Below are 25,686 nucleotides of genomic sequence, written 5' to 3' on the forward strand. Positions count from 1 at the left end.
GAAAGAAAAAAAAAAGAAGGTATGGAGTGGTTCAGGAGGAAAAGGAAAGGGGAAAGTATCACACACATTCAAAATCAAAAGCTAAATTTCAAAAGAATCAATGCTGTGGTCACAGAAAAAAAAGCCCCAAAAAAACTTCACACCAGTTTTAGCAGTGTTACAAATCAAAACCAACATCAAAGTCTGGCATCAGACCAGAACTGTGCAGTGTCTTTGTCGCCCTAAATAACAAGTGAAACTGTTCAACATGTATCAGTTTTGAATGACTGATAAAAAAAAAAAAAAACACAAAAAAAAGGCACAACAATTTCATTGAACAGGAATGTGAACGACAAGAAAACGCTGCTATTGGTCAAGTTTTAAATAACAATATCATAAATACACAAGATCATGTTTCACAAACTGCATTTTTGTATATGAACTTAATGCATTGACAGTTAAAAAAAAAAAACAGTATTTCATAGGAGCTTTAGCGTCACAGTGTTTTAACTCTTCTGATAAAGAAACATTAAAATACAGCAGGAAGATCAGTAAAAAGGTCATTAACTGGCTGTGTAGACATTACATACATTTAACATTAGTTGTTGACTGGACCTTAATGTTGTTTTCAAACAGACTTGCCTGACTATTGCCAAACTACTTTTTGACTCTCGAGTCCCTCCACCTACTCAACTTTTAGTTGCAGTCAGTGGCAGTGTAGCAGGCAGCCTGTGACTCTGTCCAACTCAAAGTAACTTTTTGAATTAACAGTCCTTAAAAAATAATAATAATAATATCAAAATGACACCATTATAAATCACTTCAATATTTCCAATTTTACAGTTTAAGGCTTTTCCTGACTTGTCTGTAAAAACACCACTGAGTACCTGAATAAGCATTACAGCAGAGCAGAATACACATTTAATATAAATGAGAACAAACAGGGGAGGGCAATCAAAAGGTAAACTGAGGTACATGTCTATCCCTAGAAATAACATTAGACACAAATGCAAAAAAAAAAAAAAAAAAAAGCCTTCAAACATTGATTTAATAAATATAAAGCTTTCTGTAATTTACAACATGAAAAATAATCTACATAATCTATACATATATATATATATATATATATATATATATATATATGTATATAAATTGCAATGCACTCTCCAAGGATGTATACACACAAGTGTCCTAAATCACAAAGACCAGTCTTGCACGAATCTTAACTGTAGAAAAGTGTTTTTTTCATCATGACAAAAATGAAATAATCTACAGTCACATACACATGTGTATATATATATATATATATATATATATATATACATATATATACATACATACATACATACATATATATATATATATATATATATATATATACACACATGTATGTGACTGTAGATTATTTCATTTTTGTCATGATGAAAAAAACACTTTTCTACAGTTAAGATTCGTGCAAGACTGGTCTTTGTGATTTAGGACACTTGTGTGTATACATCCTTGGAGAGTGCATTGCAATTTCAGCCTCAAGGTTTGTCTTTGGATCAGATAATGTCCTTGTAGCCAGTAAACTGCAGATCACGGTCTCAGTCAGTGACATTGTTCCCACCACTATCTTCATATTTAGAATCAAAGTCATTAGTTTGTACCCTTTTAGTAGTCAACAGTATATCCAGTGAAATAAACTCTGAGCATATCAGTTAGTAAGTATCTCCTTAGCAACGACCTTCAGAGCTGCTACCTGCTTCACAAAGTCTGAGTGAATGAAGACGGTCCCGATCCTGTGCCACACTCTCTGACGGTCAGGATGTCATTACGATGACATAGCAGGTATCACACTTCCACCTTAAAGTGCTCTGGTTGCCATGGCTGTAATCGTGGCGACGTGGTGGTGCAGCAGCAAGCAAGGTCACCTGCGGCTTGCTGACATCTGCCGGTTCCACATGCCACGTTTGGAGTGATAGTGGTGGGAAAAGTTCCTCAAGTAGATCCTCTCCACTTCTAGTCCTGCCTGGAAGATCCTGCAGGCGAGAACAGAGGGGAGATTTTACGTAAGGTGGTTCTCAAACTTTTTAAGTATGTTTACTATGTGGATAATCAGTGAAATAGTAAAATAAACAGATGGTAGCTGTTTTATGTTTATGTTTTTCACATTTCTTATCATTTAATACAAACTAAATATTTCACCCGGTTGAATGTTTTTCTTTTGTTCTGTTCAAAACTGAAATCAATTTATATCTGTAATAACTGATTTAAAAAACAACAACAACAACAATTATTTAACCATTATTTAACCAGGAGAGTCCCATTGAGATTAAAAATCTCTTTTTCAATTTTGGCCTCTTGGGAGCAGCGGAAACATCTACATATCATCTTTATAGATGGCAAACTTCTTTGCAAACACTTACGTGCACATCCAGCAGTTATGGAGCAATATCATTAATTTGGGCTCCGTTACTGGCTGCCTAGTGAATGTAAGTTTGTGTTTGGTTTCTACCTTCTCCTGGGGAGAAATATCTGGCTCTTGTAGCTGTTAAATCTGCTCATCATTTGCGCTGAAAGCAGCTGCCTGCTACAGTCAAAGACAACACTGTGAGAGCAGTTGGGATCAATCAAGAAAGTACTATTGGAGGCCGGAACGCTAAACAATAAGCTGAAATTCATTGGAACAGCTCTGTAAAGCAGAGTGGAGCTACAGATTCAGGTCATGATTTTGTGTAGTTTTCTATGTCATTTACAGAACTTTTATTAGGTGGATTTTAGCATTTGTTGCTTATTTTTTCAGTTTTGATGTGTTTGATAGCACAATTTATAAATGCTTGTTATTGTCACCTTGATGTTTGATGTGGTAAAAGGTTATTCAAAACTGACAGTCACCTAAATGAGGCACTCACTGTGGGAACTTTAAGAAAATGGAAAACAATCCAAGTCTTTTACACCGTTATGTAAAAACAGCCTGTCATGTTCAGTGTCTGCCAGTATTCTCTATTTGCTACTGTCAATGATAACTAGAATTACTTTTGTCTCTACAAGGAACAAGTAGAGATACCCTTTTAATTATCAGTGAAAGGAGCATATTGAGTTTTTCCCCAAATTTGAGTCCAACCTCTCCTTCTAAATGTGTTTACTTGTCTACTGTTGGTGCAGAAATGTGTACCATCCTCTTTAAATGACAGATTTGTGCCTGAAGCTGTCCTTTGTCACTGACTCTGAAATCATTAATGCAAATTAAAATGCTCCTTTTACTTCTGGTGTCCAAAAAAAAAAAAAAAAGGCAAACCAAACAGAGTTAAAATGGTTTTAAAACGTTAACAGGGGAAATGGACTCAAAAAAGTAACAGACAATATGTACACATTAGGAAACACGAGGAGTTGAGGAACTCACCTGTCGAGGAGCTCCCAGTCTTCTCCTCCCCAGCGGTTTGTGAATTCCCTGGTGTTCATCCCACCTATTGCGTCCAGATCGGACTTATAGATTCCCAGCAAGCCAAAGCCATTGACCTCCCAGGAACCTGAAATACAGAGTACAGTCACATATTAATTAATAATTGATGTAGACTATATACAGAACTGTTCTGAAAAAAACATTAGTGGTCACATTTATCTATTTTTTTTTTAAACTAATTTAATTCTACATCTTTTTTTCCCGTTTGGATCTTGTAAGCAAAACCTTTTAATTTACAGCCTGGCAAAACAAGATGCTACAATTCACTAAAGCAGATATAGCCAGTAAGGATTATTGATCTGGGTGTGTTGCCATAGACAACAAGCTGAGGAAGACAACATTTTAGACTACGTACAGTGGGTACGGAAAGTATTCAGACCCCTTTAAATTTTTCACTCTTTGTTTCATTGCAGCCATTTGCTAAAATCAAAAAAGTTCATTTTATTTCTCATTAATGTACACTCAGCATCCCATCTTGACAGAAAAAAACAGAAATGTAGAAATTTGTGCAAATTAATAAAAAAAGAAAAACTGAAATACCACATGGTCATAAGTATTCAGACCCTTTGCTATGACACTCATATTTAACTCACATGCTGTCCATTTCTTCTGATCCTCCTTGAGATGGTTCTACTCCTTCATTGGAGTCCAGCTGTGTTTAATTAAACTGATTGGACTTGATTAGGAAAGGCACACACCTTTCTATATAAGACCTTACAGCTCACAGTGCATGTCAGAGCAAATGAGAATCATGAGGTCGAAGGAACTGTCCAAGGAGCTCAGAGACAGAATTGTGGCAAGGCACAGATCTGGCCAAGGTTACAAAATATTTTCTGCAGCACTCAAGGTTCCTAAGAGCACAGTGGCCTCCATAATCCTTAAATGGAAGAAGTTTGGGACGACCAGAACTCTTCCTAGACCTGGCCGTCCAGCCAAACTGAGCAATCGTGGGAGAAGAGCCTTGGTGAGAGAAGTAAAGAAGAACCCAAAGATCACTGTGGCTGAGCTCCAGAGATGCAGTAGGGAGATGGGAGAAAGTTCCACAAAGTCAACTATCACTGCAGCCCTCCACCAGTCGGGGCTTTATGGCAGAGTGGCCCGACGGAAGCCTCTCCTCAGTGCAAGACATATGAAAGCCCGCATAGAGTTTGCCAAAAAACACATGAAGGACTCCCAGACTATGAGAAATAAGATTCTCTGGTCTGATGAGACCAAAATTAAACTTTTTGGCGTTAATTCTAAGCGGTATGTGTGGAGAAAACCAGGCACTGCTCATCACCTGCCCAATACAATCCCAACAGTGAAACGTGGTGGCAGCATCATGCTATGGGGTTGTTTTTCAGCTGCAGGGACAGGACGACTGGTTGCAATTGAAGGAAAGATGAATGCGGCCAAGTACAGAGATATCCTGGAAGAAAACCTCTTCCAGAGTGCTCTGGACCTCAGACTGGGCCGAAGGTTCACCTTCCAACAAGACAATGACCCTAAGCACACAGCTAAAATAACAAAGGAGTGGCTTCGGAACAACTCTGTGACCATTCTTGACTGGCCCAGCCAGAGCCCTGACCTAAACCCAATTGAGCATCTCTGGAGAGACCTGAAAATGGCTGTCCACCAACGTTCACCATCCAACCTGACGGAACTGGAGAGGATCTGCAAGGAAGAATGGCAGAGGATCCCCAAATCCAGGTGTGAAAAGCTTGTTGCATCATTCCCAAGAAGACTCATGGCTGTACGAGCTCAAAAGGGTGCTTCTACTCAATACTGAGCAAAGGGTCTGAATACTTATGACCATGTGATATTTCAGTTTTTCTTTTTTAATAAATTTGCACAAATTTCTACATTTTTGTTTTTTTCTGTCAAGATGGGGTGCTGAGTGTACATTAATGAGAAATAAAATGAACATTTTTGATTTTAGCAAATGGCTGCAATGAAACAAAGAGTGAAAAATTTAAAAGGGTCTGAATACTTTCCGTACCCACTGTATACTGTATGTTTTATAGTGAATCCCTAAACTGACAAACTAGATGTAAGAGGAGAGAAATCTTGATGCAGAAAAGAGAAAAATGTACAATAAGCAGTTCGATATGTCCCAAATACAGGCAGGTAAAGGCAAGAACATAAAAGGCTTAAAATGGCAGTTGCTGTAGTTATTGTCTGTTTTCCCTCTTTGCTGTACATCTGCCAAGTTTCCTACATTCAAACTGGGAAACAGATTCAAGAATTTCTCACTGACTTTTAACATTTTCTTGGCCACATGAAAGAACTCTAAATATATTTAGCAGTCAAGTATGAAACGGTTTAGAGTTAGACATCATCATCATGTTGATGTTTTTCAAATTTACAAATATGTATCTGTGCCCACCTCTGGCCTCTAACGGCATAGTACCACAGTCAAGTCTCAGGACTATGGGAGCAAAGGCCATGTATCCCTCCACGCAGTGCTTCCGGATGGTATCGATGATTGAGGGCGGGAAGTGGATGTGGAGGTCACAAAGAAACACAATGCTGTGATCATCCTGAGAGATAGAGGAGGGAAACATTAATATCCAAAGATTTGGTATCATAACCTGGTGACATTTGGTTCGACACAGTGGTTTTAAAATTCTGTTTTAAAATTATAAACATATTAGTGTGGATGCAGCCTTAATGCTTTTTGCTGAGCGATGTTGCAGTGCTCACATTTATCAAGTCGACACCTGCTTGCAGACCAGCGGAGCGCTCAAAGTTCCCACTCAGCTTCACGTACTGGTACCTAATAAATTCCACAAGCACAATCACAGCACATCCATAATATGTATACCTCAATGCAAGTTTGTATTCAGTTTATAAATGACTCAAAGACATGCCTGGGGAGTGAGGATTTCTGAAGAGCCTTCCTCACATCCATGTCAGTGCTGCTGTAGTCAGTGATGATGAGATTGAAGTTAGCGTCTCCAGTTTGTCTGAACAGTTTCTCCATGTCAGCAATCAGCTGCTGCACCCACCGAGCCTGGTTTTTCACTGCCAGACAAATAAAAAATTATAAGATTATAATTATAATATTATAGAATAGGCTATAGGTTCCTCTCACTGGGTGATCGGACAGATTACATGAGTGCATGCATATAGAAAACCTGCATAGATATATGTGCTCTAAATTATATATATAAAAATGTAACCACAATCATTATCAGCTCTTTTATCAGTTATTATATGTTTTGACCTTTACTATCCATTAAGGCCATTCACTCTCAAGAGGCACACATCTTTACATGGTAAGAGTACTGTAGCAGTATTAGAAGTTATGTAGATGAAAGATACACCTTGGCATGGCAAGTGACAACATTTTGGTAAAAAAAAAACACGCACAGTGAAGAACAACATGCAATGTAACACTCAATAAATCAATCTCACATCAGAACTCTATTATGTGCTTTATGTACTACTATGTAGACGTGTCAAAGACACGTCATTGTTGTATTAGATTGAATTCAGTAGTCCTGTCATCACAGTCTCCAGTGTGGCTAACATTTTACTGTTAAGATCTCATCCCAGGGATATTATCCTTGTTCCCGTGCAGGAAGTCTGAATCTTTTGAATCTGACACTGGTGGCCTAACACAAAGCAGATAACACAGGCCTTTCTTTCTTTGAGTAATGAAATATTAACACAGTGTTTAGGATATGACTATTAAGGTCAACGTTGCATTTACAACAGCAGCTCAAATGTCTCTGAAATCCGAACTGAGATTTTGAGGTTAATTTTGTGTAATTTGAAAATATCTTTCAAGTTTTTATATCTAAACTGTTGGTAAATAAGCTAAAATATTCCTGAGGACCTTGATGATGAACGTTTCTGTAAACAGCAAAAGGTAAAAGAGTGATTTGGTAAATGCTAAATTTGAATCTTGGACTGAACTGCAATGACCGAGGCTAAAGCAGTACCGGGCACAATGAGGTGGACGGTGGCGAGAGGATTCCAGTGGAAGCCCACTGGGTTGCACAGCGCCAGCTGAGGTTCAGACTGTTGGAAGCGGAAGTCCCTGTCGTGGCGAATGAGAGCATAGATGTAGTGTGACAGACGCAGCAGTTGTCCATTCGCATCTTTCAGCTCCAGCTCCAGAAGGTAGCGGCTACCGTGGACCTCGTCAACACGCTTCACCACGTTAACCACACGCACCAGTGTAAAGTGCCTGTAAGGTCAATCAGAGCCAGGAAAACATAGTAAAATGTAGTGTACATCAATTACAGAATGTTTTCCACATTATTTCATTAGGTATTTAATTATATCAGACACGTGTTTAATTAAAAGATGCAACACGCTCAATAAATATTGCAAAAACTGATTTAAAAACGGCGACTATATTGTACAGAGTACAACAAAACTGAGAACACCGCTGTGTAATATCACTCAAAAGTTGAATTATTTAAAACTGTACCATCTTACAGTAACTGTATTATTTTCCTGTTGAAAGGAAAGATATTAAATCTTATGTATACTTGAAAATAAATATTGCAAATACTGCAAAATATTGATGAAATACAGGCCCCAAAGTACAACATAAGTAAAACGAGTAAAGGTATGTAAACATTAGTAAAAATGAAAAAATAAAGTGTATCCTGTCCGTGTAAAATTATTGTATACTACGGTGCGTATTAGTGATGCATTACTGTGAAAGCATCATTTACACATTACAGTTGGAGGGTACTTAAGTCATTTCATCTTAAATTTTGTTTTTTGCAGAATGGTCACACGCTTTTTAAAAAGGACAAGATGGCACGCGTGCGCGCGCACACACACACACACACACACACACACACACACACACACACACACACACACACACACACACACACACACACACACACACACACACACACTTACCCATTGTGTTTTTCATTCAGTTGGTCCATGAAAGCTTTGACCATGGGCAAAGCATCGCTGGAGTGGAGCAGCAGGTTTCCAGAGATGTTGCAGCGCAGGTCGATCCAATCTGAGCGCTGAGCCTGGAGGTCCAGGTGGTTGACCTGGAAGGTTTGGTTCCATTTGACCTGAGTATCAAACACTGGTGCAGGCGTAAGATCCTCATCATCAGTACCTTCAAACTCCTCTTCTGGTCCCCATAGAGAGTCTCTCTCACCCTCCCTGTTGTCTCTCCTGCTCTTAACCCTGTTGTGAACCTCGTCTTCGTTCCCAACTTGGTCGCCCTCTCCTTTCATATCCGACCACTTTTTGTCCATTTTCCCTCGAGTCTTAGCTCTATAGATGTCGTTTTTTACACCTTGTTGTAGAGGCATATTAATCTCTATCTCTCTTTTCCTGAGGTTTTTTCTGGTATCTCTGTCCCTTTGATTTGACCTGACTAAATGGCGGTTGATGTCTCTCATCGGAGTGGCAAAACGCTTGGTGTTGTCTGGCTGGAGCTCCTTCTCTCTGGTTACAAACCGCCACCGATTGGCCACGGTGGGTTCTTCAGGCAGAGGAGCATCCCTCTCTATGTTTTGTAGCCGCGAGTCTTTGAGCCTCCGGATCTCGGTCTGGTTCATTTTATGAAAACTCTGGATCTGATGCTGATCAGAGCCGATTTGTTTCGATGGAATAAGTAGTTGTTGCTTTGCTTTAAGCTGCTCTGTGTCAGCCAGTATCTGTGGATTAATCTCTCCTGGTCTCTCAGCTAATTTGACCTTTTGTCTCTTTGCTGGTCTTAACTTTCGTTTTGGATTTATCCGTTTGACTTTTTTAACTGGGCTCTCTTGTTTAAACTGTATCCAGCTTTGTTTTGAGGCTTGTGTTGGCACTGACTGCAGCCGCTCAGCAGAGTCTTTCCCTTGTCTCCTTTGCAACTCCTCCATGTGCAATCTTGTATCAGAAGAGTTCTCTAGTGTCTTGTTAGTTTCTTGGATGACGAAGGAGAAGATTTTGCGCCTGCGTTTTTTAGCGTAATCATCATAATCATCCCCATAATCTGGAAAAAGGGCGTTATCTATCTGGCCCGCCTGGGGTTCCCTCTCTTTTTCATAGACCTCGTTGCCAAACTCGTCTTCCTCATCCAGAAATGAATTCCTCCTCTGGAAACCGAAATCTAACATTCACCAGAAGCAGAGATAGAAAATGAGAGTGAAATGGACTGACAATACAAGAAACTTCGTTTTAAGTTTAGTTTGTTTGTAAAGAAGTATGAAATACCTCTTTCCGTGTTTCCTTTTTCTTGTGTACCTGGACGGTCTAGTTTCATGTATCTAGAGAAACCGTATCTGGATCCCAAGGACAAAACACAAAATGACCTCACGTTAAAGTCACAAATCACTACTTTTACATGCAGCTTTCAAAGAACAAGAAAAGTTTCCCATAGATTGAATGGCATAGCACCCTCTGTTGGTGACACTGTAAAACTATTTATATATATTTTCATTTAGTACAGAATATTCCAGCAAGTTTTACTACTCATGGATCTATATTTGTTTTTTCCTCAGAGGTCTCACATCTTCATGTAGTAAGTGCTCTCATGGTAGAAGCAGCTGTTCTCGGACTCCATGTGTGTGAGTCGAGTGTAGTCGTTTGGGTAGATGAAGGACATGTGGACCTGGGGAGATGAAATGAGACGACACGAGTTTATTGTTTGGTACAAAAAAGAGGTGAGTCATGCTATCTTGTATAATATAGGTCACATGGAGCAGATGGGTGCAGAGATAAGAACAACATACTAATGTGGTTTTTTACTATATACCAGATTTCAGAAGAGATGAGAAGTAAAGTTCAAGTTTGAAAAATTCTCAAAACAATAATTTGCCCTAATTTAATGAGAAAAAAGGCTAGTTAGCGTAGCTTAGCATAAAGACTAGAACAGCTAGCCTGGCTTTGTTTAAAGCACATTAACACAGTCTTTCTAATTTGTTTAATCCATTCAGAACTGAAGTGTGAAAATTAAATGCTGTGGTGCTACGGGGGATAAAGCCGGGACATCCTTGAGTCTTGTAGTCATCAAGATGTTGCCAGGCAACCAGCAGAGACTTTAGTAGTAGTTGTACAATTTATCAGGGATTTTTTTTTTCCTAATGGGGGCAGTATATCTTAACTCTCTTTAATTGATCCCCAGGAAATGTAAAATAAACAGATGCAATTTAGATTCCTCAAATAGAAGACACAACTCAGCACAACAGGAACTCATTTAAAAACAAGGCATGAGAGGAGTATTAAAGATGGAAAAAGTGTCTCATATCACTGTGGCACACAATTTCCTCAGTGCTTTCTATATTTTGCAAAAACATGGTTCTCTAATTCCAATACTCTATTGTGGCCCTTGAATAATGAAGAGCAAAGTAATTTGGAGTAGAACCAGCACAAATTACAGTGAAATAAATAAACTATGTAAAGTAAATACATACAAACTGCAGTCCTTGGTAACGGCGCAGGGGAAGGTTTTTGATGATGTAGCTTGGTTTGTACGAGCAGTCAGGCAGAACACCTTGTAGGAACTTGCTGTTTATCAGAGGCACTACAAAAAAAAAAAGAAGCAGTTTTTAACGTAAGATTACTTTGTGCATTTAGAAGGAGAAAATAACTTGCACAATGCTTGCATCCGCAATGATAGGAAATGGAGAAGTGATGACTCAACTGAGCGACAAACACTCACCTTGGTAGAATGAGTCTCGCCGGTCTTCACGTAGCATGTCTGCTGCAGCACTCTGGTGTTTCGTGGGGGTGTGTTGGTGACTTGCAGCCGTCTGTGGTATGTGGCCAACTTCACTCAGTAACAAGGAAGACTCATCTGTGGAATGAGACAGTAGAATGTAATACGTGCTTTGTACTTATTGCACAACAAAGCCACTAACTTACAGTTTTGAGCTCCCTTGCAGAATAATAAAGGCAAACATTTATAGATTATGAGACACTGTGTGATGGAGTTTTAGCTGACCTTCAGACAGATACAGATCCACTGTGATTGATGTCTTTTCAGGTAGCAGGAATGATGTGTGTACTTACTAATATAGAGGGAGAGGTGCTTGGATTCAATCACCATAAACCTAAAGCCCTGGTCCCAGAGCTGCCACTGTGTGAAAACAAGCAAAGAACTGCATGTCAGTCTACTTTATTACTCACATTAAACCTAAAAAATTAACACAGACTTGGCAAAAGATTTGGAACCAATGAAACAAGATGAGAAAAGAGGGAGAGAACATTTTCTGGGATACTTACTGCCACCTCCACATGATCAGTCCCTCTGTTGTTTTGCTTGTGGATAACTTCAAAAAAGTATCTCCTCTGAGCAAAGAGCCTGTCAGACAGTAAAGGTTCGTATTCAGTACTACGTTAAAGCCACATCAAACATAAAACAGAAATTGTTAACCCAAAGAAATATGATCTCAAAGTTTTAAGCGTGAAGGTCCTGACTCTTCAGAGGGGCTACAGCTGCTCTTACAGTTTTTATAAAAATCACTCATTCCCTCTCTGCCCTCCAGATGATGGAGGATGATAAAGCAGATATTACTTGTCTTTTATATGTCTAAAAATAGTCTATTGGACCCTTTGTTTTGTCTTCGTTATAATTATTATTTTTAAAATTTTGGCTCCTATTAGTGTTGAAACAGATACCAGTATGAATGTATGCATGTTATTTATAAAGCACCTTCAAAACAACATATGATCGACCAAAGTTCTGTACAATCCAGGATGAAACAATAAAACAGCGTATCTAAAATTCCCAATAAGGTAATACAGGCAGACCTTTTCTTGCTAACTTGGCTGTGGGTTTTAACTTTAGACTTAGAACCACTAAGAGATGGAGAAGATCTGATATCAACTGACAGACTCTTCAAAAGGTTCGGCATGTAGACTGACAGAGCGCTTAGCCCTTAGTCGTGCTCTTTAAACACAGTGAGGTTGTGAAAAGATCTCAGCTGCCTGGGGAAACAGTGAATATGAATTATATCAGAACTTTGAGAGGGGAGTTAGGCCTTGTAATAATTTCAAAACAAACACAAAAAATCTTTTCAGCTGAATCCTAAAAAAGTACTGGAAGCCAGTAACAAACTGGTAACAAACTTAGATAATCCCCAAACATTGTTATCTAATTTGGATTCTCCTGGGAGGATTTTTGTTTACTTTTGCTGTATAACATTGTTATTGGGTGCGTTGATACATTTGTCAAATTTCTCTGTGCATGTAAAAAAATAAATATAATATAACTTGTTAATATTAGGTTCACTCTTATGATTTTATATCTTCAAACATAAACATTTACACTTTATACCCACATACATGCAACATACTTTTTGAAATCAAATCAACTGCACATGCACTTGCATTTTCTGTTGTTGGTGTCAGCTCACCAAACTGGTCTACAGCCTACAAACTTTCCTACCCAGTTAATAGTAAACCACACCCACGCTGTGTGACAAGGCTTTCCAGCATGCAGGCAATAATGGTGTCTCAAAGTTAGACACGGTTGTGTAATTTTTTTCCAGCACCTACATCATAATGTTGTGGTTTTACCATAGAAACAGAAGCATACACATTTTTACAATGAAATGCTTGTACTTGGGCTGCTAGGTTTGAGGTGCTTACAGTTAAGCATTGGTTTGATGTGCTTAAAGGGATACTCCTGCAATTTGTCAGTGTTATTTTGCATGTGCTTTTCTTATTGGTTTGAGATGGAAGAATCTCAGCTGGAAAAAGGCAACACAACCTACTTTATATTGCTGTAGCAATCAGGATCTCAACAATACTTAAACCAGTTTTTGGTTACAGTTGGGGGGTGGCTTTTTACTGCCCGAGGGAGATGCCACTATTAATTAAAACCACACAATTCAGAGAAAGCACATTGTCAGAGTTTTAGTCATAACAAATAATACCCAAGGTAATTATTTGTGTATGTCTGTATTAGGGATGGGTAATGATTTTTCATTTTTTCATTAAACAATTAAAAAAATTCATTGTTCATGCAACCGTCGTCTGAATTTCCGTTGTTTTTACTGGCTCCTGGTAGTAATACATTACTACTGCAAGAAGGTGGGGGTAATACAAAATAAAAGCTGTTTTCTAACTGCTAATAAACAGCAAACAGGGGGGAAGGAAGAACATATAGATGTCAAACCCTGATAAAACATGTGCAGTGCTCTGAGATTAGATGCTAAAAACAGCAGAAATATGCAAAGACTAATACTGTCAGAATTCTTTATGTAGAACAAATAACACAAAAATTAGGTGTAGTGTAAATTCTGCCGGGTCACACTAACATATCATAGCACCTAGCAGACAGGCCATCTGCAGATCAACAATCAATGGCTAGCTTTTTCACCGGACAAAGTAAGTTTGATGTTGGATTTGGAGAGCAAACAATGGCCCTGATCTCAAAGATGGAGCTAAAGACATGCTTCTCAGCTTTGTCAAGACGAGGGTTTAAGGTTTACATGTTTGATGGTACTTGAGCCAGAGCCACAGTGCGAGTTAGTTTATCTTTCTAAGTGTGTTTGTCTGTGTACATGCAGCGGAGGCGGAGGGAGGGTCTTCAAATAATAACTGAATAATTCTCAGCGAATATGGAAGAGTATTTTTTACACAGTCTGCGCACACACAGCACAGAATTTGAATTTACACATATTGTTGAGCACAGCTATTGATCTGACACTACAAAATCTAGTTTGGGTCCAACTCACCTAACTGGTGTGGAGGTCTGACTGGCATACTTCTCAAATTCGCCTGGGGCTGTCCACTCTGTGCCAGTCTAGAAAACAAAAACCATCACGCATACAAATATTACAGATACAAGTGTGAGAAAAATGACAAGCCGACATTTGAGGAGATGACAAGTCTGCATACCTTTCCAACCCATGCCAGCAACTGCAAGTTCAGGGGAGAGTCATCTGTGCTGAGCCACAATTCAGAGTTGTCATCAGAGCTCAACGCAAACAAAAACTCTCCTGAGAGAAGAGAAGAAAAAAGGAGACAAAGCTATAAAGAGACTGACAGAGGGCGTACAGTATGACACGCATGTACTGTGAGGTAACAGGTAGCAACTAAATGAAAAAGTAAAAGATGTACCATCAGTATATGGATGTAGATAACCAAATATCCTGAGCCCATAGTTGGTCCACTGAGGAGAGACAGCCAGCTTCTGCACTGTAGTCCTGGACTAAAAGAGCGATGAAAGGGAAACACTGAGGATCAGCCATGATGTTGACTCAAAGTGAGACTACATTTCGAGTCCAGGGGCATGAGGATCTTGCACGTGGATGTAGAATGCACCTCTGAGTGAAACAAATGTGTGAGTGTATTTGCCTACGGTTGTGTCAGAGTGTGTGCAGGAATGTCTTCTTTGCCACATAAAACACTCTGTTGCACTTCTGTCAGTTGTGTAATTACACAACCAGTGAGTGATATGGAACTGTGTGTGACAAAATAATCCTGGTGATGTTGTGGTCTGGTGTAAAACTAGAAAAAAAAGTTTCTGACCAAAATCCAACACCCATCACCGATATCAACTAGAAGGGCACTCAGAGAGTCTGCCAAGGCCAGAAGCCCAATCTTCTATAACATGGGAATCTGCAACCGTAACTACTATTTCTGCATATATTTACAACTGTGCTGATGCTACAAACCGGTTCCAGTTTTCCCCTAAGAAACTCTTGTCCCACAGTGCTCCATAATGACTGCAAGTTGTATTAAGTTTAAGCAACAGCATGTGTATCCCTGAGTATGTGGATTGTGATATGGAGTCATCGTATTTCGGAACTAGCCATTTTGTCACTACTGCACTTAATTACCGTCTACTGGATTTAAATATGTATGTCATTTAGTAGGCCAAATGCCCTATTTCACAATGTTAATGAAAAAAAATTGTGCATCCACCCTGTAATTCAGATCTGTTCCAAAACTGCATGGGTTCCTTCTTTGCCCATTCTACACCTTTCCACCAGGTTTCATGAAAAACAGGCCCGTAGTATATTGCTGGGGAGTGTATAAAAAGCTAGTGGATTTTTTGTGTGAAACAAAGGCTTTAAATTTGGAACAGATAAACACAGTCACTGCATTTTGCTGGCCAAAGTACAGCTGAGGCTGATGGGAATGTCTTTTGTTTTGCAGGTATTTGGTCATAAACCTATGACTTGACCTGCCCGAAGGACTAAAATTGTAAATTATGAGTTAAACATAATTTCTGAATAACTGAGCAAAGTGAGAAGATTTCAGAGTCTGACTCACATGAGGATACAACGGGTAGTGCAGGTTCTTGCGGATGTCATCTGTGGAACTGCCACACCAGTCCTCAAAGACATGCAGATTGGCCTGTCCCTTATACTGCAGGAAAAGAGACGAGAGGTGACGGTGTTAGGAACACACCAGTGTTTGTGCTGCAGTCATTCAGCAGAGGGGACAATTGACCATCTGGCCTCAGTACTTAGCAAACTAAAACCAACAAATACACACTTCCTTAAACACCACTTGTACAACAATACAGTGACAAAATTGCTGCTTTCAACAACCACCCAATTCCTATAATCCACACCTCTTCCTATATGTAAACATGTCTAACTAAGCAAGTCTGTTCACCCAAACCACAAGACAACATACATTCTCTTTTATGTTAAATAGTAAGGAGCCATGTGGATAGTTTTGGTTTATTTCAAAATAATACTAATAAAACCAAAGCTATCTTAATGAGTAGATACCAGCAGAGCCTAGTGAGCAAATGTTTTCTGTGTAATCTGGAGAAGTTGACCCTTTATGTAAACAGTGTTTACTGTCAACATGGGTAACAGGAAGGACCACAGGAAGTGGGTGACAATGGAAGTCACATTTCAAACTACCTCAGTGAAAGTCAGTAGGAAACATGGAAACACGTACACGTAAATGGCGAGGCAGTCGCATTTCAGTAGGAGCCCAGGTGTACTGTAAACGGACACCTATGTGACATCTGCCAAATAGGCCATGTTATCTGATCTGTCTGTGTGTGTGCATGTGTGTGTTGATTGTAGCACAGAGACAGAATACTGCAGGACAGTGCCAAAACTAGTCCAATAGTTCTTCAGATTTTATCCAGCTAAGTGTTCTGCTGTCATTAGCACATCTAATATAATCATTTAAATCTAATCTTTAGTTAAATATCAGCATGACCCTGACTCTGATGTTCAGACAAAAGGCTGTATGGTTATTGCTTGTAATTATTTAACAAGAATTTTGTAGTAGGTCCATGATCAAAGGACACTTGAGTCTAGGAGTCGGACATTATTTGCTGTAGAGCTAAATTTTATTGTATTTAAATGATTGTTTTGTTGCAATTTTTTTAAACTTCCCTTCCAATCAGCAGTGTCCTAAATCTGCTGTGACATTAATAAAGTTCTGTGCTGTCAACATGTTGAGAGACCTCAGCTGGACTTCATCTTCTGCTGATGGAACTCAAACTGTTAGAAAAACTGAAAGATTATGATTTACTGCAGAATTTAAAATAATTACTCATGTAAATAAACCTTCAACACCCTCAGACATAACTTAAGAAATGTTTGGTTATAGAAGTGGGCAATATGGGTAAAATCTTCTGTGGCATGTATATTAGGGCTGGGAAATACATTGAAAATATATCGATATTGTGACATGAAACTAGATATAGTCTTAAATTTTGGATATTGTAGCATATTGATTTGGCATACATGTTTTCTATTCCTTGTTTTAAGGCTGCATTATAGTGGAGTGATTTCGTTTTCTGAACTTACCAGACTACTCTAGCTCTTCTATTATATGCTCTTACCCACTAAGTCATTATATTCACATGACTGATGATTTATAAAATCTCATTGTGAAAATATTTTGTGAAAGCACCGATATATTACAATATTGATATCGAAGTATGTGGTCAAAAGTTTTGTGATACTTGATTGTCCTTATTACCTAGTAATACTCTTGGAGTGTGGACCAGATCCAGAAAAAGACCTCTTGGCACACACACAAACATGATCACTGGGACTATTACAATGTTAATGTGAAGTTGGGTTACATTGGCCTGGAAAGCCAGGCACAGCAACAGCTTCCCTTGGACATGAAACATGAGGTGCGAGCAACTGGCCAAACCACAGCCCTGCTTAATATAGTGGAAATACGAGGACCCTAAAGCAATGGAAGCTGCTGTAGCAGAATCTGCAGCAGGGAAGACACTGAAAACAAAAGCAAATGCACTGATGTGAGAGGGAATTGAGCAAGCCCAGGCAGGTTATTCAGAGTTCGAAGGAGGTGATACGTAGTATGCACACATGCACACACCTCTGGTTTCCAGGTTTGTGGAGTATAACTGGAGATCCAAGCAGTTGCATCCTCCACAGGCTGTGGTCGATGGTCCCTTCTCACCTGGAAAACACATATTAAGTTTGGTTTAACTTTAGCAGTTTCCTTCACCCCTCTGCAAAAAAAACGTTATTTTTTTTCTGTTAGTGCTTCTTTCTCTATGCGCTATCCTTACCCTTTCATCAGACATGGCTCTTCTCCAGCTGCTGCCGTCAGCCTCGGGATTCATACCTGAGGAAATGGGTGAAAACATTGAGGGCATTGCATGGCAAAAACTGTTGACAGATAGGTAGTCTCGCATAGCCAAACCACCGTGCTGTGCCAGCGCTGGAGAACAGCCTAACGGCACCCATACGCATGTTATTCTAGGATACAGGCAAAAAAAAACAACCTGTTGTCTTGGTTGTAAACAATCACAATCCTCTTGGGCGGCACTAAGTCCAGGATGCAGCGATGGTGCCCTTGCAAAATAGTGTTAATATTATTATTAATATCATTATATAAGGGGGGCATTTGCACAGGGGGAGGCAAAGAAGGCCTGCCTTATTGCATAATCCACATCTTTGTTAAACATTTTCAGCATGTAGGTTGCTGTTGCTTCCTGTTGCAACAGGGATGTTGAAAATGGTAATGCAAAGATAGCAGTAGAAAAGAATAGTGTTGACTGAATTATACCAATATTCAGTCAGACTAACAGATGGGCAACACTGTCATGTGGTCTCTTCTATTGATTTGAAAGGGATTTGTGATTTCCCCAGGAGGTGGAACAAGTTGTTACCCTCGCACTGGCTTTTTACTGACTTTACTTTCAAACAAAACATATTCTAATCCTGAAAAAGCATGTGGCTTTACCTGCTTGTTATGACTGGCGACATAAAATAAAATCAGTTGAATCAGATTTAGCTGCGATGATGTTTGGAGAGCTATAAATGACAACTCTAGTGCTAATTATGATGAATCTCAAATCATTCTGGTACAATGCCAATTCCTGCAAACAGCACACCCCTAGACCGAGTGTAATTACTCTAACTTGTTTGATGGTTGATAGTAGGTCACATATGCGTGAAACCAGATTTCCAGTCTTTCCTATAAAAGACTCCATTTCTTGCAGGCTTATGTTACACAAACAATGAAGCCCAGTGTCCTAGGGGAGTGTCACCCACTCCCTGTTCCAAATCACTGCTGATGACCACAGAATGTAACGCCTATCAGTCGCAGCCTCCAAGCAGCCATGGCACTCCTGTGTTGGCAAAAATCCCTGGCACTCTGGCAGAGCAGATGCAGAAATATTAGTCCTCCCAACCTCCTCCGTCATCTTCCGAATTATAGGGCTGCGTGTATTTTAAAACAGGACCTCAGTGTTTGTTTGTCTTTAGGAGCTTGTGGTATCTGTGAGTGAGCTAGGGTTACAGTGCTTGTGAAGGTCTGTCATTATCACCAGGGTGGGGATCTCCCCACACACACACACACACACACACACACACACACACACACACACACACACACACACACACACACACACACACACACACACACACACACACACACACACACACACACACACACACCCTTGAGAGACGGGGGCCAATTTTGGCAACACAAGTAATTCTAGAGTGATGGTTAAGAAAGGAGTATTTTTATCTCCATCTGCTCTCATTCAACTTCCCTACCAACCATTTCTGTTGCCTTTTTTTTCCACAATATTCATAACTTTGGTCAAATTCACTGAGCAGAGCTGAAATGTTTTCAGTTGCTTTCTGCCTTCACATAGGGGCACAAAAAGTAAATCAAAACAACTAAAAGACTTTTCAAGTGGCTATTCTATGTGTCTGTTCAATGTTTTGGTTTATTTTGTCCAGTTTGGATGCTCTATTCCAGCTTTAGCGCAGATCTCCCCTGAAGCAGCCATAAAATGTCCCTACTGTACAATTTGTTTGGACTGCACTTATATGTGGATTTGAGGGGAGAGGCTATGTGGAAGCCAGCAGAACAAAGGACAGTCAAACATGCAATTTACATCGGACGATGACGAACAGTCCAAAGTGCATGTATTAGGACAGTTACATGTTTTCTTCCCCAGGTGTTGTGCCTCTGTATATTCAATTTGAAATAATGGATACTATATATATATAAAAAAAAAAAAAAAAAAAAAAAAAAACTGCCAAATCCCGATTTTAATTTGAGGAGGTTTACATTAATATTAAAATCACTGTGGGTGTTATTTACCTTTTAACACATGGTGCCCAAATTGTAAGTGTTCAAAAGTAACTGGATATTTGACTACTACATTTTTTTTCGGCCAGCTGCGGGTTGTTTCAAAGTTGGTTCATGCACAAACAAGCTCACATGTGGATCCGTGGATCAATGGACCTGAGAGTTGTCATTTAGATCAAGGTGGATTGTTCTGTCAATACACGGAGTAAAGAGGTGACCATGCAAATGAAAAAGATAATAACAAGGCAAAAGAAGCAGAAATCCTCTAGAGAGAAATCAAAGACTGAAGTCAACAGAGTAGTCTAACAGTACAGGAGCATAAAGGGAAATTAGCAAGTAAAACAAGTGTTATGATTAACTGGAAAATCATTTGCATGGTGGAAAAGAACACCTTTCTGACTGCACAGTAAACAATCCCCTCCAGGAGGTAGTGGGTGTACATGTTTCCTCGTCAACAAATAAGAGAAAACTTCAAAACCAGAACCTCAGCGGATTTACCAAAAGAGGAAAACCCTGATAAACTTCCAAAAGTAAACAAACGTACAAAAAGAAAGGAGTGAAGTCATATGGACTGAAATAACCAAAAACAAATCAACCTGTACCAAAAACATAAAAAGAGGAAAGTAGAAAGAAACACCTTATGACCAAAATCTTACACCACCATATCTTTCAAACATAGTAATACTTTTGTTTGGCTTGGGCATGTTTGGTACCAGTTGAACTGGCATTTATTGATGACTTCCCTGCTGACAGAATCAACAGGGTGAATGCAGAAATATTGAGGACCATTTTTGTGGTCAGATTGAGCCAAATATATCATCATTCAGCAGAACAATGATCCCAAATATACGACCAAATCAACAATGATCCTAAACATACAAACAAATCAACAAAAATGCTTCTCAAGATGAAGAGGTGGAATATCCTCAACTGGCTAAGTCTATCACTATTGAACACTTACAATCTTACACCACCTTATCTTTCAAACATAGTAATACTTTTGTTTGGCTTGGGCATGTCTGGTACCAGTTGAACTGGCATTTATTGATGACTTCCCTGCTGACAGAATCAACAGGGTGAATGCAGAAGTATTGAGGACCATTTTTGTGGTCAGATTGAGCCAAATATGTCATCATTCAGCAGAACAATGATCTTAAACATACGACAAAATCAACAAAAATGCTTCTCAAGATGAAGAGGTGGAATATCCTCAACTGGCTGAGTCTATCACCTCAACTCAATCACACTGAGTTTGTAGTGCACTTGCTGAAGACCAGACTAAAAGCAGAGACCCCAGAACGAGCAAAATCTAAAGATGGTGTCACCAGGGAAGATAGAGAGTGTCTGGAGCCGTCTGTGGGTCAAAGACCTCACACAGTCTTTCACTGCGAAGGATTTTCCACAAACATAATGATTTTGTTCAACACCATGTGTATCTGTCCAAACATTTTTGAAGACCAAAACTTTGGCCGCTGTGTGTTAAAAGAGCCGTAGCTGCATCACACAGGTGTAAGCCTATTTAAATTAAAGCTGAGATTTGGCACTTCAACACAGCAGCCATTATTTTATTTCAAATTGAATGTGCCAAAGCACAAATACTATAACAGGAGTAATTAGAACAAAGGCTCTGTATAACTGTGAAACTTACTTACATTTTGAACTGCATAGTAAACGGTCATGGGTCAGTACCACACTGCAGACTGGGTAATGCCGAAATGTTTTCCAATGAAAAATACCAAAACTGTAAGAGTTATTATCATGAATGCAACTAAAGCTTTGTAACTTTTCCCAAAGGATTAGTCCAAAATGAGGTACAGGCCCAGTACAGAGAATCACCACATAAAAATCACCTGACCACCCTGGCAGTCATTTCTCCATCGGGACATTTATTAACCGAGTCACTTCATACGTTATCTATGTTGTTAAGTACCCATGTGGCCTGCATGTGGGAAAAACAAGCCTTCCCTTAAAAGACCCACATCTCAAGCCTTGAGCTTTTAAGCATTCCTGCAGCAACCTGTGCTGCCAGTCTCACATCATTCACCTAACTGAAGTTTACAGTGATGAAGAACCAAAAGAAGGCAATAGGCTCTATTTCATAATATTAGACCCTTTGATGGGATCTATAGTTTAGCTAAGACCTGAGCACCGAATGGTGAGAAAGCCCTCTTTGTTTCATTATGCATTTCCTTTAGCTCTCCATCTATATTCTCATTGGATGATATTAGTATATGTGCGCAAGATCATAGAATCAGATTTATGTTTATATAGTGAGCAGTAAAACCGGCATTAAAGGTGATAACATTTATGAAATGTAATGCTTAATGCCAAGTAGGGGTGGGCACTAAAATAATATCATGATATTTCAGGATATTTCTGCAATTACGCTATTCTTAACAATATGACAAAATATTAAAAAAAAAAAAAAATCATTGTTGATCTTAATGTTGTACACGTGATCTTTTGCAACCACTTCACTTCCACACGACTGACGTCACGCCGCTGTTTGGAGCAAACTCATCCACTGTGGAGCTGCTTTCAGCCATGCTTATTGTTGGTGTGCATAACTTATGCATGTAAAATATGATGTCATGATGCCAAGAATACTGACATTAGTCATGATATGAATTTTTTTGTCATACTAAAGATTATATAAATGTTTATGTGAACAATATGATATGACACACCCATCATGCCCAGTGTATTTGTGAATGGATTAACAGCTCTAGAAGCTACAATATGTGGCACTTATCCATGCAATGTACTTGTCTCTATAAAAATAAATCTTAAATACCCACTCCAATGACAATCAAGTTATTATCCTTGTAGAGAAGAAGAATCATGAGTAAAAAAAATAAATAAAAGCCAACGCTGAGCATTTCCACTTTGAACTGCATTGATCACCAACAGTCTCAAAAACAAATTCAGTCAGCCAGGGTTTCATGTGTCACATAAGTAAGGAACCCATCCTATCAACTTGCACGGTGGCACTTTTCATTATCATCATGCTGCCAGTATGAGCTGCAAACAACCAGTGGAGGGGTGGGTGGACATTTTGGCAGGGACTGTTTGCATATTCATGGCTCTGCAAGTACTGAATGAAGGCAGAGGTGTTGACTTACCATCTAAGCCACTCTAAAGGCATTAGGGGATTATTTTATCTTGAAAAAAAACTTCTAAATATGTCATTTAGATGAACAGAGATGAGTTTTATTAGTTAAATGAACGAATGAATGAATGAACGAACTCCAAATCTTCACTTAATGTTGCGTCATGAGGAAACTTTGTATAGGTAAGAATATTTAATATTTGTTTTTGGTGAACCATGCAAATTACTGAAGATGTGAATCACTGATTACAATAAGAGCTTACAATAGGAGCCACATGAGTGTATTATTATGCACAGCTTCCTTGTATGGATTTAGATTGAATTAAGTCAGATTTCAGCTGTCTCAAAGCATTTAAAAACTATTTTATAATGATAAAATGTATTTACTTTAGTGGTCATAATTTAATGAGAGATTTATTGACATAACTCGTTGTTTTTACCCGGACTTACCTCAAATGTCTGTCTGACATGTTTATTTACCGCATGTGTCCCATAAAACTTTAATTTCACTCAAGGCAGTTTAAAACAAACAGCATGCTTAAGACTACATGCCATGACAGTTGATCGATAACTTTTCAAAATACAAGTTTGTTTTCTTATTGAAAAGCATAATTAAACTAAGTAACCGGAACACCAAGCTAGCTTTCACCGCAAACACCACACAATCCAAGAACAATGCTGACAATTTGTGTGTCTAAATGCCCACCTGTCATTCTTACACATTTAGATCTTAATATTGTTCCTTCTGCTCTGTCTGAAGCCCCACTGTGATGACGGGGCTACAGCACAGGAATGCGAGTACATATAGGCAAGCCCTGTAATGTAGGTCTGAGGCGTGTGTTTACACGCTGAGGCTTTGTTCAAAGTCATGTGTTGTTACTCCTCTCTTGTGGGTGGACACCAACTTCACTATTGTCACCTCCATCCACTCTGGAGTGGTGACATCCTTGTGTTAGACTTGAGTGTGAGTGCAATGCAACAGATGGCAAGCAGAGGTGTAAATAAGGTAAAGGGCAGGGAGCTTGGTTACCCAGTGTGAGACGAGACTTCCTTCGGAGTGTCAACCTGCGATCTGACCTCCCCCATCCCCCCTCTTACTTTAAAACGCACACACACATTGCTCCACATATTTAAATCAACCTGTTGTTTCACCTGCTGTTGGCTGAGGCTTCCTAAGCAAATGGGCCTTACATCATTAAAGAAAAGTAAAGGTTGATATATTCATGCTCAAATAGAGGCTTTAAAGGATTATGCATTTCCAGTTATTTAAACGTATTCTATTATGTGATTTTGCACTGAATGACCAGAAAACCTCTGCAAGATGTAATCCAATCCAACAGCGGTGGAACCTAACAAAGTACATTTACTCAAGTAGTACACATAACTTACTTGAGTATTTCCCTTTTATGCAACTTTATATATCTACTCCACAATATTTCCGAGGCAAATATTGTACCTTTTGTCCACTACATGTGACTGACAGTTTTTAGTTACTTTTCAGATTACAATTGTTCATGTCCATCCTGTCCAGTGAAAACCACACATCTCCAGATTTGCTAATTAGGAATTAGGCATTTTTTTTTTTAAATTTTTTTTTATGATAAATTTAAGGATTATGTGTTGCTTTATGGGTTGAGAAAATTCTCCTGGTTTACCAACAGCGAAGCGGCATATTACTGTTGTAGCTGCTGCAGGTGGAGCAAGTTTACTTTATATACAGTTTCATATACAGACAGCAGATAAACCTGAAGGGTCACTCTGGGGAGGGATATTGTGGGTGGGTTTGGGGTCCAGTGACAGTAATACAAAAAAAGAAAAATAGAGAAGAAAATGCAGACTGTCATTCCAGTTCATGCAACATAAAGATTATGAACAAAACACACAAAGGAAAAACATAAGATATCCCAGTCACTGGGATAGGAAATAAGAAAAAACAAAGTTCTGATACACACATCTGTTCTGAGTTTATGGACTTTTTTTGAAAACCATGTGAGAAGTGTAAAGAAAATAATCCCTATTTGGTGGAACTGTTAACAACTCAGACATCTGATGCTGGTTTTAGTAAGACGACAGAGAACAAAAAGGTAGCAAAGCACAAGTTTCAAGTCTTCACCAATGCGTGTTATTTTAAAAGCTTGTTATATTATCCGCTGTGTCAAATCTTCATCTTAAATGTAACTGAAGCCGTCAAACAAATATAGTGGAGTAGAACACAAGAGTTGAAATATAAAGTAGCATCAAATGGAAGTACTCCAAATTAAAACCAATTAAAACATCTTAAGTTACTGCTTTTCTAGTAACTTCTTTTTACCCTTCCATTTTATTGCAGCCCAATCTTTGTGTAAGTTTAGTTCTTGCTTTTCCTCATATTGTTGCAAGTTGTTTGTAGACCGAGGCTCAGTCTAAACGGTGCATCACTTCTACAAAGTGACAAACACTTGTTGAGTAACAGTGTACGGAACTGTCAACCGCGGACTTACCGATGTCGTTGCTCCCTGCTTTTGCAGCAACCATCTCATGGTACACGGCCACAGCTCCGACCAGCAGAATCGCCCCAAGCAGAAGATATTTAACATTTCGTCGCAGTTTCTTCAAGGGGAAAAACGCCGCGATCATCTTGGCTCCCGGGCGAGACTTGCTTCCGAGCTACTCATCTGTCGAATCGCCCGTTTTGTCAGCAGGAGGG

At 39.1% G+C, this 25,686-nt stretch overlaps 1 protein-coding gene across 1 annotated transcript; it reads right to left on the reverse strand.

The window, feature by feature from the left end:
• Nucleotides 1-1,388: 1,388 nt before the first annotated feature.
• Nucleotides 1,389-25,616, reverse strand: b4galnt3b (beta-1,4-N-acetyl-galactosaminyl transferase 3b). Its single transcript, XM_069711179.1, has 20 exons — nucleotides 25,481-25,616; nucleotides 17,853-17,908; nucleotides 17,657-17,740; nucleotides 15,605-15,700; nucleotides 14,447-14,537; nucleotides 14,225-14,325; nucleotides 14,062-14,129; nucleotides 11,603-11,681; nucleotides 11,390-11,456; nucleotides 11,040-11,174; nucleotides 10,792-10,901; nucleotides 9,889-9,989; nucleotides 9,593-9,660; nucleotides 8,291-9,488; nucleotides 7,351-7,598; nucleotides 6,274-6,427; nucleotides 6,107-6,179; nucleotides 5,790-5,943; nucleotides 3,365-3,491; nucleotides 1,389-2,000 (listed from the first exon to the last, which is right to left on the reverse strand). The coding sequence occupies exons 1-20, from the start codon at nucleotides 25,614-25,616 to the stop codon at nucleotides 1,889-1,891; spliced, it is 3,258 nt and encodes a 1,085-aa protein (XP_069567280.1). The 3' UTR covers nucleotides 1,389-1,888.
• Nucleotides 25,617-25,686: the final 70 nt, after the last annotated feature.

Source organism: Brachyistius frenatus, unplaced genomic scaffold (genome assembly GCF_029030835.1).
Source record: "Brachyistius frenatus isolate BFR_SWC_R1_liver_20210118 unplaced genomic scaffold, ASM2903083v1 Contig_97, whole genome shotgun sequence".
NCBI lineage: Eukaryota > Metazoa > Chordata > Actinopteri > Embiotocidae > Brachyistius > Brachyistius frenatus.

Excerpts from the sequence above, each read along its gene's own strand:
- b4galnt3b (XM_069711179.1), bottom strand. The coding sequence starts at position 25,616 with ATGATCGCGGCGTTTTTCCCCTTGAAGAAACTGCGACGAAATGTTAAA. Across the intron at positions 11,175-11,389 it reads GCACCTCTCCCTCTATATTA|ATGAGTCTTCCTTGTTACTG; the intron begins GTAAGTACACAC and ends CTCATTCCACAG. Across the intron at positions 6,180-6,273 it reads CAGAAATCCTCACTCCCCAG|GTACCAGTACGTGAAGCTGA; the intron begins GCATGTCTTTGA and ends GGAATTTATTAG.